The 17,162-nt window shown below is 41.0% G+C and overlaps 1 protein-coding gene across 1 annotated transcript in view; it reads left to right on the top strand.

Annotated features, from left to right (window-relative positions):
• LOC131902131 (low-density lipoprotein receptor-related protein 1-like) overlaps nucleotides 1–10,316 on the top strand; it is a 31,345-nt gene extending 21,029 nt beyond the window's left edge. The window contains exons 2-4 of the mRNA XM_059253162.1: nucleotides 64–238; nucleotides 959–1,053; nucleotides 10,113–10,316. Coding sequence (XP_059109145.1) covers nucleotides 64–238; nucleotides 959–1,053; nucleotides 10,113–10,144 — 302 coding nt within the window. The 3' untranslated portion in view covers nucleotides 10,145–10,316. The remainder of the gene's footprint in view (nucleotides 1–63; nucleotides 239–958; nucleotides 1,054–10,112) is intronic.
• Nucleotides 10,317–17,162: the final 6,846 nt, after the last annotated feature.

Below are 17,162 nucleotides of genomic sequence, written 5' to 3'. Positions count from 1 at the left end.
CCTGAGGAGCCAAGTGTATGTGAACCTTCAGTCACTCTCCATTTTCTTTATCCTGTTTTGCAGATATTCAGAGCATCAGAGGATTAGCAGTGGACTGGGTTTCACGTAATTTATACTGGATTAGCTCAGAATTTGATGAAACACAAATTAACGTGGCCAGGCTAGATGGCTCTTTGAAAACCTCAATTATCCATGGAATCGATAAGCCACAGTGCCTGGCAGCTCACCCAATCAGGGGGTAAAGTATGATTTAAATTTTTCTTTTTACATTTTGTACTTTATTTCAGATTTTACAGAAAATGATTGTTTAATTCAGATGATACAGGTATTGAGGATCCAGTCAAAATGTAAATGTGAGTATGGAAATTGTTATAGAGATTCAGAGTTCTGGTGAGAGATTTTTATCTAAATGAAATGCAATTTAGAAGTTCTCATTAGTGTGTATTTCTAGGGAATGAGAGTTTAGAACAAAAAGTTGTGGAGGAAAAGCAATTTCATTGGAATGGTGGTTGTGAATGCTTCCTTACTGCTTGGTCACTGCAAAGTCACCCTGCTCTTGTCTCTGGTGACTTCAGGAGCCTGAGTGATACCAAAGTTTTCAGGAGGAACAGATGAAATGAGTTTCTTCCCATCTACAGATTCTAATTCCTTCTCAGCCAAGAGGATTCAGTTTTGATGAAGGACAAAATGAAAGTAGTTTGTTGTAGTCTTAGTTAAACATCAGATTTGGATGGAGAAGGAAAATGAGAATAAGATAAAATTCTTTCAAAGAAAGGAAAATGGCAGAAGAGATGCTTTCCTCCTAGGAAAATGCACAGGGGCCCAACACTTTTAGGCCTTTTGAAAAAAGAATTAATTCTATGCCCAGAATATGTTTTCTTACTTTATTCTTTGCCATATGCTACTTTTCAATAAATGGATCTGAATGTAATATTTAATCTATATCTTTTGAATTAAGGAAACTGTACTGGACAGATGGAAATACAATAAACATGGCAAATATGGATGGAAGTAATATCAAGATTCTCTTTCAGAACCAAAAAGAGCCAGTTGGTAAGTTGTTTTTTTTTTTTTAATATTAATAGTGACAGGTTTAATGTGATACACCTGCATGACTTTAAACACTGAAAAGATTACAGTTTAATAACATAAATTAGATCGAGTTGATTGCTTCTATAGAACCGGTTTTCTCTGTATGAGGTGCCTTTTGTGTGTGTGTTGGGGGGGAGGAGGGCTGCTATTAAACTTCCTTAGCACACAGCATGCCTGAGCATCTGTGTGGCAGATTCCTGTGTGCATATTATGACATTTGCTTGCTTCCACGTGCTCCCCTGCCTTCCCAACTCTGCCATTCTCCTCCTTGTGTTTTCCTGTATCCTGTTGGAGTACCCTTCCCCTCTTATCCTAGCTAGGGTTCTAATACTGCACTGAAAACCAGAACCATAAGCAACTTGTGGAGAAAAGGGGTTATTTCACTTCCACTTCCACATCACAGTCCATCATCAAAGGAAGTCAGAGAGGGAAATCAAGACCAGAAGCTGGAGATAGGAACCAACCAATGCAGAGGCCATGGATGGGTGTTTTTATTGGTTTGCTCAATACAGCTTGCTCAGCTTACTGTCTTCTACACCCCAGGACCACCTGCTCAGGAGTGGCGCCACCCATAATTGGCCGGGGCCTCCCATATCAATTACTAGTTAAGAAAACATACTATTGCCCCCAGCTCCCATCTTCCCCCGGACTTCCCTTCTGAAGCACAGGTGAGTGCCCTAGCTTGCCCCAGACCCCATCCCTGGGCACCAGCCACTCCGGGGAAGACCTGCCCAACTTGGCCCCAGGTTCTGGTCCCCGGGCAGGTGCCCTTCTACCCCAACCGGGAAAGATCCCCTTCTCCAAGACCCCTGGCAGACCCTGCAGTCTCCACGCCCTGCCCCCACGCCCATCTGCCTGAGCCCCAAGTCTCTTCCTGAGACTTAGAGGCCGGCCCCCAGCTCCCATCTTGCCCAGGACTTCCCTTCTGAAGCACAGGTGAGTGCCCTAGCTTGCCCCAGACCCCATCCCTGGGCACCAGCCACTCCGGGGAAGACCTGCCCAACTTGGGCCCAGGTTCTGGTCCCCGGGCAGGTGCCCTTCTACCACAACCGGGAAGGATCCCCTTCTCCAAGACCCTTGGCAGACCCTGCAGTCTCCACGCCCTGCCCCCACGCCCATCTGCCTGAGCCCCAAGCCTCTTCCTGAGACTTAGAGGCCGGCCCCCAGCTCCCATCTTGCCCAGGACTTCCCTTCTGAAGCACAGGTGAGTGCCCTAGCTTGCCCCCGACCCCATCCCTGGGCACCAGCCACTCCGGGGAAGACCTGCCCAACTTGGGCCCAGGTTCTGGTCCCCGGGCAGGTGCCCTTCTACCACAACCGGGAAGGATCCCCTTCTCCAAGACCCCTGGCAGACCCTGCAGTCTCCACGCCCTGCCCCCACGCCCATCCGCCTGAGCCCCAAGCCTCTTCCTGAGACTTAGAGGCCAGGCCCCCCAGCTCCCATCTTGCCCAGGACTTCCCTTCTGAAGCACAGGTGAGTGCCCTAGCTTGCCCCAGACCCCATCCCTGGGCACCAGCCACTCCGGGGAAGACCTGCCCAACTTGGCCCCAGGTTCTGGTCCCCGGGCAGGTGCCCTTCTACCCCAACCGGGAAAGATCCCCTTCTCCAAGACCCCTGGCAGACCCTGCAGTCTCCACGCCCTGCCCCCACGCCCATCTGCCTGAGCCCCAAGTCTCTTCCTGAGACTTAGAGGCCGGCCCCCAGCTCCCATCTTCCCCCGGACTTCCCTTCTGAAGCACAGGTGAGTGCCCTAGCTTGCCCCCGACCCCATCCCTGGGCACCAGCCACTCCGGGGAAGACCTGCCCAACTTGGGCCCAGGTTCTGGTCCCCGGGCAGGTGCCCTTCTACCACAACCGGGAAGGATCCCCTTCTCCAAGACCCTTGGCAGACCCTGCAGTCTCCACGCCCTGCCCCCACGCCCATCTGCCTGAGCCCCAAGCCTCTTCCTGAGACTTAGAGGCCGGCCCCCAGCTCCCATCTTGCCCAGGACTTCCCTTCTGAAGCACAGGTGAGTGCCCTAGCTTGCCCCTGACCCCATCCCTGGGCACCAGCCACTCTGGGGAAGACCTGCCCAACTTGGGCCCAGGTTCTGCTCCCCGGGCAGGTGCCCTTCTAGCCCCACTGGGAAGGATCCCCTTCTCCAAGACCCCTGGCAGACCCTGCAGTCTCCACGCCCTGCCCCCACGCCCATCCGCCTGAGCCCCAAGCCTCTTCCTGAGACTTAGAGGCCAGGCCCCCCAGCTCCCATCTTGCCCAGGACTTCCCTTCTGAAGCACAGGTGAGTGCCCTAGCTTGCCCCGGACCCCATCCCTGGGCACCAGCAACTCCAGGGAAGACCTGCCCAACTTGGCCCCAGGTTCTGGTCCCTGGGCAGGTGCCCTTCTACCACAACCGGGAAGGATCTCCTTCTCCAAGACCCCTGGCAGACCCTGCAGTCTCCACGCCCTGCCCCCACGCCCATCTGCCTGAGCCCCAAGCCTCTTCTTGAGACTTAGAGGCTGGCCCCCAGCTCCCATCTTGCCGTGGATTTCCCATCTGGAGGAGAGAGAGAGAGAGAGAGAGAGAGAGAGAGAGAGAGAGAGAGAGGAGAGCACCCATCCTCCCCCGGACTTCCCTTCTGAACAAGAGCTTCCATCCTGTCCCGGACTTCCAATTTGGACAAGAGAGCTCCCATCTGGACAAGAGAGAGAGACTTCTTGAATCTGTCAGCTCTGAACCAAGTGTGCGAATAAGGCCAGGAACGAACCACAAGGAGATGGGCAGACGTCAAGGCAGAAACACATACAACAAAATGAATAGTAATACACCATCACCAGGCCCTAGCCCTCCTCCAACACCTAGACCTGAACATCAGAAATTGGAAGAAGCAGAAGAAAATAGCCTTATGAATGTCATCATGAAGAAGCTAGAGGCTCGTGTAGAGGAAAAGACAAAAAAAATGTGAAGAACGCTGTAAACAACTAGAGGAAAGGGCAAACAAATTAGAAGAAATCAATAAAGTCCTGGAAGAGAACAATAAAATACTGAAAGAAAATCAAGAAAAATCAATGAAACAAATGAAGGAAACAGTCCAAGACCTGAAAAGGGAAATAGAAAAAATGAAGAAGACACAAACAGAGGGAATGCTGGAAATAGAAAATCTGAGAAAACGATTGGGAACTTCAGATGCAAGTATAATCAACAGAATGCAAGAGATGGAAGAGAGGATCTCTAGCGTTGAAGATACAATAGAAGAAATGGATTCATCAGTCAAAGAAAACACTAAAGTCAACAAAGTCATGAACCAAAATGTCCAAGAAATTTGGGACACCATGAAAAGACCAAACCTACGAATAATAGGGGTAGAAGAAGGAGAAGAATACCAACTCAAGGGCACAGAAAATATATTCAACAAGATCATAGAAGAAAACTTTCCCAACTTAAAGAAGGAAATGCCTATGAAGATACAGGAAGCCTATAGAACACCAAACAGACTAGACCCCCAAAAAAAGTCCCCTCGCCACATAATAATTAAACAATTAAACGTACAGAATAAAGAAAGAATATTAAGAGCAGCAAAGGAAAAAGGCCAAGTGACATATAAAGGCAAACCTATCAGAATAACACCCGATTTCTCAATGGAGACTTTGAAAGCCAGAAGGTCCTGGACAGATGTAATGCAGACATTAAGAGACCATGGATGTCAGCCTAGACTAATATACCCAGCAAAACTTTCAATCGTCATAGATGGAGTGAACAAGACATTCCATGACAAAGCCAGATTTAAACAATATTTATCCACAAACCCAGCCCTACAGAAAGCACTAGAAGGAAAATTCCAACCTAAGGAGGTCAGATACAACCTCGAAAACACAGGCAATAGATAAAGCCACAGCAGTAGACCCCAACGAAGAAAAGTACACACACATCACCACCAAAAAATAACAGGAATGAACAATCACTGGACATTAATATCCCTCAATATCAATGGACTTAATTCACCTATAAAAAGACATAGGCTTACAGAATGGATACGAAAGCAGGACCCATCTTTCTGCTGCATACAAGAAACACATCTCAAATTCAAAGATAGACACTACCTAAAAATAAAAGGCTGGGAAAAGACTTTCCAATCAAACGGTCTTAAGAAACAAGCGGGTGTAGCCATCCTGATATCCAGCAAAATAGACTTCAAACTAAAATCAATCAAAAGAGATCAAGAAGGGCATTACATACTCATCACAGGAAAGATCCACCAAGATGAAGTCTCAATTCTGAACATTTATGCCCCAAACACAAGGGCACCCACATATGTAAAAGAAACATTATTAAAGCTTAAATCACATATAAAACCCCACACATTAATAGTGGGAGACCTCAACACCCCACTTTCACCACTGGACAGATCCCCCAAATCGAAACTTAACAGAGAAATAAAGGACTTAATTGATGTCATGACTCAAATGGACTTAATCGACATCTACAGAACATTCCATCCTAACAAAAAAGAATATACCTTCTTCTCAGCACCCCATGGAACCTTCTCTAAAATCGACCACATACTTGGTCACAAAGCAAATCTAAACAGATACAAAACAATTAGAATAACCTCCTGTGTTCTATCAGACCACCATGGTCTAAAGTTGGATTTCAACAACAACAAAAACTACAGAAAACCTACAATCTCATGGAAACTGAACAATACCCACCTGAATCACCAATGGGTTAAGGAAGAAATAAAGAAAGAAATTAAAGACTTCCTAGAGATCAACGAAAATGAAGACACCACATATCCAAACCTATGGGACACTATGAAAGCAGTACTAAGAGGGAAATTCATAGCACTAAACGCCCACATAAATAAGCTGGAGAAATCTCACACTAGTGACTTAACAGCACACCTGAAAGTTCTAGAACAGGAAGAAGCAAAGTCTCCCAGGAAAAATAGATGCCAGGAAATTATCAAAGTGAGAGCTGAAATCAATAAAATAGAAACAAAGAGAACAATACAAAAAATTAATGAAACAAAGAGTTGGTTCTTTGAGAAAATCAACAAGATAGACAAGCCCTTATCCAAACTAACCAAAAGACAGAGAGAGAGCATCCAAATCAACAAAATCAGAAATGAAAAGGGGGACATAACAACAGACATTGAGGAAATCCAGAGAATCATCAGGTCATACTTCAAAAACCTCTATTCCACAAAACTGGAAAACCTAAAAGAAATGGATAATTTTCTGGATAGGTACCACATACCTAAATTAAATCAAGACCAGATAAACTATTTAAATAGTCCAATAACCCCTAACGAAATAGAAACAGTCATTAAAAGTCTCCCAACCAAAAAAAGCCCAGGACCAGATGGTTTCAGTGCAGAATTCTACCAGATCTTCAAAGAAGAGTTAATACCAATACTCTCTAAATTGTTCCATACAATAGAAACAGAAGGAACATTACCAAACTCCTTCTATGAGGCTACAATTACCCTGATTCCCAAACCAAACAAGGATACAACAAAGAAAGAGAACTACAGACCGATCTCCCTCATGAACATTGATGCAAAAATACTCAATAAAATACTGGCAAACAGACTCCAAGACCACATCAAAACAATTATCCACCATGATCAAGTAGGATTCATTCCAGGGATGCAAGGATGGTTCAACATACGAAAGTCTGTCAATGTGATACACCATATAAACAAACTCAAAGAAAAAAACCACATGATCATCTCACTAGATGCTGAAAAGGCATTTGACAAAATCCAACACCCCTTCATGATAAAGGTCTTGGAGCGATCAGGAATACAGGGAACATACCTAAACATAATAAAGGCAATTTACAGCAAGCCAACAGCCAACATCAAATTAAATGGAGAGAAACTCAAAGCAATTCCACTAAAATCAGGAACGAGGCAAGGCTGTCCGCTCTCCCCATACTTATTCAATATAGTACTTGAAGTTCTAGCCAGAGCAATAAGACAACATAAGGAGATTAAGGGGATACAAATTGGAAAGGAAGAAGTCAAGCTTTCCCTATTTGCAGATGACATGATAGTATACTTGAGCAACCCCAAAGATTCCACCAAGGAACTGATACAGCTTATAAACACCTTCAGCAACATAGCAGGATACAAGATCAACTCCAAAAAATCAGTAGCCCTCCTATATACAATGGACAAAAAAGCGGAGAAGGAAATCAGAGATACATCACCCTTTACTATAGCCACAAATGACATAAAATACCTTGGGGTAATACTAACCAAGCAAGTGAAGGACCTATATGACAAGAACTTTAAGTCCCTGAAAAAAGAAATTGAAGAAGATGTCAGAAAATGGAAAGATCTCCCATGCTCATGGATAGGCAGAACTAACATAGTAAAAATGGCAATCTTACCAAAAGCAATCTACAGATTCAATGCAATCCCCATCAAAATACCAACACAATTCTTCACAGACCTGGAAAGAATAATACTCAACTTCATATGGAAAAACAAAAAACCCAGGATAGCCAAAAGAATCCTGTACAATAAAACAACCTCTGGAGGCATCACGATCCCTGACTTCAAGCTGTACTATAGAGCTACAGTAATAAAAACAGCTTGGTACTGGCATAAAAACCGACATGTGGACCAATGGAATCGAATTGAAGACCCTGATATTAATCCGCACACCTATGAACAAATAATTTTTGACAAAGAAGCCAAAAGTGCACAATGGAAAAAAGAAAGCATCTTCAACAAATGGTGCTGGCAAAACTGGATATCAACATGTAGAAGGCTGCAAATAGATCCATATCTATCACCGTGCACAAAACTTAAGTCCAAGTGGATCAAGGACCTCAACATAAATCCAGCTACTCTGAACCTGCTAGAAGAGAAAGTAGGAAGTAGTCTTGAACACATTGGCATAGGAGACCACTTTCTAAATAGAACACCAGTAGCACAGACACTGAGAGAAACAATCAATCAATGGGACCTCTTGAAACTGAGAAGCTTTTGTAGGGCAAAGGATACGGTCAACAAAGCAAAGCGACAGCCTACAGAATGGGAAAAGATCTTCACCAATCCCACATCTGACAGAGGACTGATATCCAGAATATATAAGGAACTCAAGAAATTAGACATCAAAATGCCCAACAGTCCAATTAAGAAATGGGCTATAGAACTAAACAGAGAATTCTCAACAGAGGAAACTCAAATGGCTGAAAGACATTTAAGGAATTGCTCAACTTCCCTAATCATCAGGGAAATGCAAATCAAAACAACTCTGAGATACCACCTTACGCCTGTCAGAATGGCTAAGATCAAAAACACTGAAGACACCTTATGCTGGAGAGGATGTGGAGCTAGGGGAACTCTCCTCCACTGCTGGTGGGAATGCAAGCTTGTACAACCACTTTGGAAATCAATATGGCGATTTCTTAGAAAATTGGGAATCCATCTCCCCCAAGATCCAGCTATACCACTCTTGGGCATATACCCAAGGAATGCTCAACCACACCACAAGAGCACTTGTTCAGCTATGTTCATATCAGCGTTGTTTGTAATAGCCAGAACATGGAAACAACCTAGATGCCCTTCAACTGAAGAATGGATAAACAAAATGTGGTACATATACACAATGGAATACTACTCAGCAGAGAAAAACAATGACATCATGAGGTTTGCAGACAAATGGATGGATCTAGAAAAAATCATCCTGAGTGAGGTATCCCAGACTCAGAAAGACAAACATGGTATGTACTCACTCATAACAGGATACTAGATGTGGAACAAGGATGACTGGACTGCTACTCACATCACCAGGCAGGCTACCTGGAAAACAGGACCCCAAGAAAGACACAGGGATCGCCCAACGACAGAGAAATGGAATGAGATCTACATGAACAGCCTGGACAGGAGTGGGGGTAGTGAAGGGCGAGGGTCGAGGGAAAGAGAGCTTGGGTGAGTGGGAGATCCCAGCTGGATCAAAAACAGAGAGGGAGAACAAGGAATAGGAGACCATGGTAAATGAAGACCACATGAGAATAGGAAGAAACAAAGTGCTAGAGAGGCCCACAGAAATCCACAAAGATACCCCCACAACAGACTGCTGGCAATGGTCGAGAGACAATCCGAACTGACCTACTCTGGTGATGGGATGGCCAAACACCCTAATTGTCGTGCTAGAAACCTCATCCAACTACTGATGGATCTGGAGGCAGAGATCCATGACTAGGCCCCAGGTGGATCTCTGGGAGTCCAATTAGCGAGAATGAGGAGGGTTTATATGAGAGAGAATTGTTGAGACCAAGGTCGGATAAAGCACAGAGACAAATAGCCAAACAAACGGAAACACATGAAATATGAACCAATGGCTGAGGGGTCACCAACTGGATCAGGCCCTCTGAGTGGGTGAGACAGTTGATTGGCCTGATCTGTTTGGGAGGCATCCAGGCAGTGGGACCGGGTCCTGTGCTCATTGCATGAGTTGGCTGTTTGAAACCTGGGGCCTATGCAGGGTCCCTTGGCTCAGCATGGGAGGAGGGGACTGGACCTACCTGGACTGAGTCCACCAGGTTGATCTCAGTCTGTGGGGAAGGCTTTGCCCTGGAGGAGATTGGAATGGGGGGCGGGCTGGGAGGAAGGTGAGGGGGGCAGGAGGGGGGAGAACAAGGGAATCTGTGGCTGATATGTAGAACTGAATTGTATTGCAAAATAAAAATTAAAAAAAAAAAAGAAAAAAAAAAAAAAAAAAAAAAAAAAGAAAACATACTATTGGCTTGCCCACAGGCCAGTCTGGTGGGGGCATTTTCTCAATCGAGGTTCTCTCTTCTCAGATGGCTCTAGCCTGTGTCAAGTTGACAAAACTTAGCTGGAACACCTTTCTCTAGACCAATTCCTTTCTTCTCATGGATCCCTTTCCACTTTTATGTCATACTCAGATGAGGATATTTAAATACAGATACATGTATGGACGAAAATGTAGTGTTTATCTTGTGAGTCTGGCCTGTTTTACTTTAAATAATAATCTTAGGTTCCATCTTTTTCCCCTGCAGATGCCATGATCATATTCTGCATAAAGCCATAAAGACTGAATAAAATTCTGTTCTATTTATGTGTCATATTTGTTTTTATCAGTTTTTCTGTTGAACCTCTAACCACATTCCCTGTCTTGATTTTTCTATGTAATGTAAGCTATTTATAACTACAGATATGCAAGTATTGCTGTGTTATGCTGACTTAAAGTCCTTCAGGTACATGCCCAGGATTGATGGAGCTGAATCATACAATAACACTATTCTTGATTTTTTTAATTTAAATATTATTTATTTTGTCTGTGTACCTGCATACGTTTCATGTGTGAGGGTATATATATATGTGTGTGTGAGAAAATGTGTGCATATAAATGTGGAGGTCAGAGGTCAGCCTCAGCTTTAGAAACTGTCCACTTTGTGTCTGAGGCTAGGACCCAAGGCTTCTGTGGATACTAGACTTGGATGTTCAAGAAGCCCCTAGGCTCTTCCTCAGCTCTGAGATTACATGTGGACACCAGCACACTTGGCTTTTTACATGGGTGCTGGGTACTCAAGTCAGGTCTCAATGTTTATGTGGCAAGCACTTTACTGGCTGAGCCACCTCCCCAGCTCCTAAAGGAATTCTAATTTACGTTTCTTCCATGGTTAAGGGCGTTGGATATTTTTTCCCACTGTTTGTTGGTAGTTTCGATTTCTTCTCCTGAGAATCATCAATTCAATTTATTGGGCCATGTATTGACTAGTTATTTTGGCATTTTGGATGTTTAATTTTTGAAGTTATTCACATTTTCTGTATAGTAACCTTCTGTCCAGTGTGTGATTGGCACAATTTTTCTCCCAATGTCTCGCTGTCTCTTCACTCTGACAGTTGTTTCCTTTGTCATGCAAGAGCTTTCTAATATCATCAATCCTATTTTCAATATCATCAGTCCTATTATTTCCAATATCATCAATTCTATTTTCAATATCATCAATCCTATTTCCAATATCATCAGTCCCATTATTTCCAATATCATCAATTCTATTTTCAATATCATCAATCCTATTTCCAATATCATCAATCCTATTTGTCAATTCTCAAGGATATTTCCCTTTCAGAAGGTCCTTGTCCAGACCTATACTTGATGTTTTATTTACATTTCCTTTGAGAAGTTTCAGAATTCTAGATATTGTGTTAATATCTTTGATGCATTTTGAGTTCACTTTGTACAGTGTAGAGATACAGATTTGCTACCAGTCTTTTGTATGTGACTGTCTGGTTGCAACACTTGTTGAAAAGACTTTTTGCTTCCCAGTGCATGCTGTATGTGAAATATGTTTCAACACAAGAAAGGTCCTCGTGACTTCACCAAAAATAACTCATAAACTTGTAATATAACTTTAGCAAAATAGGAGGATACAAAAATCAACATATAACATTCAGTAGCTTAGTAGAAAGTTTTTGCTTAGCATGTGGTAGGCAAACCTAATACAAGCTACAAGGGGATTCAACATGACAAAGAAGAAAGGAACTGAAAAAGACAGAAAGGTGGATGGATTTTCCATATTTAGGGAGTGATCGATAATATAAAACTAAATTTATTCTAGAAGTTATCTACATATGTAATATAATCCCCATCAAAATTCCAATTACACTCTTCATGGGACTAAAAAAGTTAATCTGTAAATTTGCATGGAAGCATACAAAATCCAAAATAGCCAAAGCAATACTAGAAAAAGCTAGACATTTCACTGTGCCCAATCCCAAACTACAGCATAGACCTACAATAACAAACCTGCACAGTGCTGACACAAAATCCAATATGTAGATCAATGGAAGAGAATAGAGATGTATAAATAAGCCTACTAAATTCTTTTTTAGTAATTTTAGTAATTTTCTACTAAATGCTCTTTGTTTGGGTCTAGGATCCTATTTAGCACAAGAGCTAATTAGTAAGAGAAAATTCTAAAAGTTTGGCTAAATTCACATGAACATGAGGGTTTTCAGGTAATTGTGAAGTCCAAAGAAATGTCCAAGCATGATACTTGCCCTTAGACAAAGAACAGCTAATGCAGACGGAATGTGCAACAGGGGAAATCCGTGCCATGGCCGTGCTTTGCAGAGATGTTTCTAACAGATATGTGCAGATGGGATTTATGAGACAGAAGGCAACTACTACTTCAGTGTTTATTTATTCAGATTCACTGTAACCAAGTTTCCACTTTGTAGTGGTCAGATTTATCCCACCTTGATCCATGAAGGACAAGTGCCATCAAACACTGTGTACGGAAGACTGGCTGCACAGGGACAGAGTAGGTCAGTGATCCAAATAAAGAAAACCAGAATTCCTCAGATGATTTTAACTAGAAATAATTGGTATGTCAATTCACCATATTTTCTCTGAACTACTTCAGAGGCAAGATATTTGTCATCGAGACAGAAAAACAAGTCCTTTTAATCTGAAAATTTTTGCATCATTATAAACACTTGATTTGTTAAAAACAGAACAGTGCTGACATTCTTGTGCTGTTCCTATAAAACATTTTTGAAATCTCAAAAAATTATTTTAAGAGAGAGTATGTAACAGGTATCTCTGTGTACTAATATAGTTTCTTTACCTCCGTGTTTCTTTTCTCGCATTTTTATATCTCTGTGAGGCATGAATTATAACATTTGTTTCTAATTTCATAGTACCTCTTCAAAAAGACGTAATAACTTGACTTTGCTTTTATATTAAGTATGAAAATTATAAAATGTACAATAGAAAACCATTGTTTGATTTTGAGATGTATATAGAATATTTTTAAGATGAAAAAATAAGTATTATAACCTTTTCATCAATAGTTTCTTCATTTTAAGAATATTGAAATACACTGACTTGGCTTATCTTATTCTCGATAGTAGTAACTTATAATAGGTGCAGTTCCACAAAGGTTTAAAATAATGCCTTTTGTGTAGCCTAAAACAAACTTTTTTGGTGTAAACAATGTAGTTCCTAGCTCTCTTCTTTGTATTACTTGTTTTGAGAATTGTGCATAGTTGAAATTCAGGCGAGTGTTAGAAATCTGGGGCAGACTGAAATGCAAATCCTCTGTGAAGAAGGCAGAGCAGAGGATGGATGGAGGAGGTTCAGCTGCAGTTTGTCAGAGGCCACCCAGAAGGTACAGGACTGAGAGCTATGATGAGAAATCAGTTCTTTACACTGTAATGTGGGAATCATAGGTTACACCAAAATATTAATGTATATGCTTGTTTCAGTATTGGAGACTTTGCCTTAGCCAGACCCCTACTGAAATATTAAAGTAAAACTCCACAAAAGCTTGCATGTTATAAAGGACGTTTATCTGGAAGGAGGGATGGGGAAGGGTGAGAGAAAAAGGGCAAGTGGGGGAGTTGAACAAGGGAGGGTGACTGAGAGGGTGATTAGGAGAGGGAGAGTTTCTATTTGCACTTTGCATTGGCTTCATGTGATGCTGTGCACTGAATGCTACTTTCACTGTGGTGACCAATGCTGGATACCTGCTCCCTTTCAGTTGTTTTTGTCTCCAACAATTGCTTCAAAATAAGATTTCAAAACAACACTTTTGTAAAATGTTAAGCTGTTGTACTCCTCTGCCTGAGCTTTTCTTTAGCTGTCTATCATGAGAAACATGTCCGAGCTGATGCATCACAAACGTCCTCCATCCATAACTACCCATGAAAACTGAGTAGCTTGAGTCTTTCAGCATCTAAGCACAGGAACAAAAAGGAGGTTTAGAAACCCAGAACCTACAAACCATTTTAAAAACTTTCATATTTCCAAAGAATATTCTTGATGCAGCATTTGGGGGTAGAGTGTTTGAGATGATGTGTAGGGAGCCGAACAAATCTGTGTTTATCATTCTACTTTGACAATCATTGACAATCTGTATGACTACTGAATTTCTTACTTTTTTAGGAAATTGTTCCAATTCCTACAAAATGGAGATACTGGTACATAATATGTGATCATGTGGAGCTACAGGTTCCCTGGATAGCATTTCATGTTCCAGTAATATGTTCCATACTTAGTGCTCCAGGATATTCATACACTTGTTCTGGGATATTAAATCATTGCTTTTCATAGTATAAAACTGTGAAATAGCATAATTTTCTAACAAAACAATATGAATAAATACATGTAGTCTGTTAATTGCTAAAATCAATGAGATGCGAATCAAACCTGGTAAAACCTTCGTAGTATACAATTCTGGATGATAAGCCTGGATGTGTTATTCACCCTGTAGAATGTCACCTCCTACAAATGTGACCAAAATGACCCTGCTTTTTAAAGCATCTGAGTTTTGTTTTGTTTTGCTTTTTAGTGTCATAGAAAATACAATTTATCTTAGTGATAGTAATGCATCAGAGGAGAGAAGGAAAGGTCAAAATGATAACTAAAATTTAGGGAACTAGTTATTGCAGGTCCTTCAGATAGTCAGTTGGCTAGGATGTTGACCACTAATATCATTTCTGCTCAGTAAATACTGCAAGATTTTAGGAGAGGTGTTTTGCAATCATTTGATGCTTTCTAGTGAAGAGTTTTTGTATCTTTCAGGAGGCTTCTCAGGTGAGCAATATTATTGAAACAATTTTTTAAAAGGCTCTGAAATGCTTTTATATTAGTTTTATAGTTCTGGTAATTAAATCCTGAGACTCACACAGGCTGGGCAAGAGGTCTACTACTTAGCTAGACTAGCCTGCATCTAACATCTTTTTCTTCTTGCATAAAGTTTTCTGGAAGTGGTGCTGTTACAGTATCGAAGTCTAACAATAAAGCCACATTTATATAGACAATAAGATATGGTTTTGCCTTGGGTTGTCATTTACAAAACTAAGTTGCTCCTTTTTAGCTCCTTTTGTGTTCAACTTATTTTAAAATATATTAAAATATCCTTGTCAAATAAATTTGTACATCACTATGTTATTTTTTTCCACCTATTTCTAAATACTGGATCTACAGTTTTCAGAGTTTTAGCAGAGAAATAGTGCTAGTATTTTTTTCTTTGTGCATATGGGCCTTATTGTGTGCCTGAACATGTGTGTGGTGGGGAGGGACAGACAGATAGACAGATAAAGGCAAAGACAGAGACTCTTTGATTGATTGATTAATTGATTGCCAGGATTTTTCATGGCATCTGATTGAAAAGAAGGAACAGCTAGCATACTTTAGTGGACTGTGAGGAAGAACAGTATAGACATGTTCAAGGAGAGATGGAAGTGCAGGTCAGGGACAAATATCTTCCTACAGATTCTACAATTATACTCAGTGTAGTCTTTCAGATCATCCTAAGTTTTAAGAATTTTCTTTTCTTTTCTTTTTTTTTTAAGGCTGATTGATTAAAGATAGTAATCCTAACTACAAAATTTATTCCCAGCAACTCCCAGGTTCATATTTAATACACTTGAAAGTTCTAAAAACAAACTATATCTTATCTATTCATACACTTGTCCTTACACACACACATATGTTTGCATACTTGTGTTTTTGCACATGTAGCCACTGATGTATGGTAATCTGAACACTGATTTCCATAAAGTTTTACACAGTTTATATAGAAGAAATATTAACCAGCTCTGGTAGGTGGACAGCAATGCATTTAGTAGTCATGACTTCTGAATAGAAGGTGATAAATTATTTTATTATATTGAGTTTACCATACAGTAACATAATGCTGAATGTTATGTAAAGGATCAAAATATGTTCTTTTTTGCTAAAGAAAAGAAAATGAAACAGTTTGAAAGAGTGCTTGTAACTAATAGTCACAGAAATATGTAGGTATTGAAATTGAGAAAATGAAAGAAAAAGATGGATAAAGAAAGAAGGAAGGAAGGAAGGAAGGAAGGAAGGAAGGAAGGAAGGAAGGCTAACAGCTTCACTTCAGCTCATACTTCTTCAGTATGCATTTTTATATGCAAAGTAGCTTCTGTTCAGTAAGTACCATGGATGGCACAAAGAAGATTTCACAGAGTTTACTTGTAATATTTGTATCTTAATGAAAAAAAGAATGAGGAGATAGGAGGAATCCACATCTTGTGTATGCCTATGTGGAGGAGTTTATAGAAGAAAAAGGAAGACAAATTTTAACTCCCACAGTGTCGCAGTTATTAGGTGACAAACAAGATAGGTCAGGGCAATTTCCTCGTAGTTTGTAACCTACAACTAAAATCACTGGGACCACTGTGGAACCTCTTCTTTGCTTCTCCTTGTCAGTCGGGTGCAGAACCCTAGGCTGCCTTTTTATGGATTTCCTTCATCCTCTTCCATTCTTTTGTCTTCTAGTAAAACAACTGTTACTCTTTCACAAGGCTCCTTGGACTTTTCGGATTGGGCTGAAACCTCTTCAAATAGACTCTGTTAGAGTTATTCATTTCACCTTTTGACTCTTGTCCCCTGGCCACTGGAGAGGATGTTTGGGAACAGTGTGTTTGGTTTGTCATCGTGGCATGAGCTCAGCTCAATGGTTGGCACAGGAAGTAGTCTTCAGTAATTATGTGTTCGGTTGACTCCTGAGCAGGAAACAAGGAAGGCTAGTAGATTTGTATCATGCAGCCATTCTCCTAAAGAGTGGTGTGAAAAACTATAAACAACAAATGCATGATTAGATTGGAAGGCAAAAGTGGAAAGACTTGGCTTCTAAATGTTCTGTAGGCATTTGTTATGCTTGCTCATTCCTCTCCCTCCTTTGTTACACTCTTAACCATTTGGCTTTGATTAAAACCTCAACCAGAGATATCTCACACAATAAACAATAGGCTGAGACTGTGTTAATTGTTATCCTCTTATTGATAAAGTCTCATAGCATAGGAAACAAAGAAAAAAAGATTTATTACAATAATCACTCATTTATGCCAATCCTATTACTTGTAATATTTTTATCTTTTTCAACAGTTTTCATAGTGTCTAACATAAATTCAGAGCATAGTGCTTATTATCTGATTTTCTTTTGTCATAATGTTTTAACTACTATTTCTTGAACCATTTCTTAGAATCTGTTCAATAATTTACATCAACTGAGACAAAATAATAAAGAATTTCAGAATGCAATCTTTTTATTTTTAAAAATCATCAG

Source organism: Peromyscus eremicus, unplaced genomic scaffold (assembly GCF_949786415.1).
Source record: "Peromyscus eremicus unplaced genomic scaffold, PerEre_H2_v1 PerEre#2#unplaced_2684, whole genome shotgun sequence".
Classification (NCBI taxonomy): domain Eukaryota; kingdom Metazoa; phylum Chordata; class Mammalia; order Rodentia; family Cricetidae; genus Peromyscus; species Peromyscus eremicus.
This window is presented reverse-complemented; position numbering and strand designations above follow the sequence as displayed.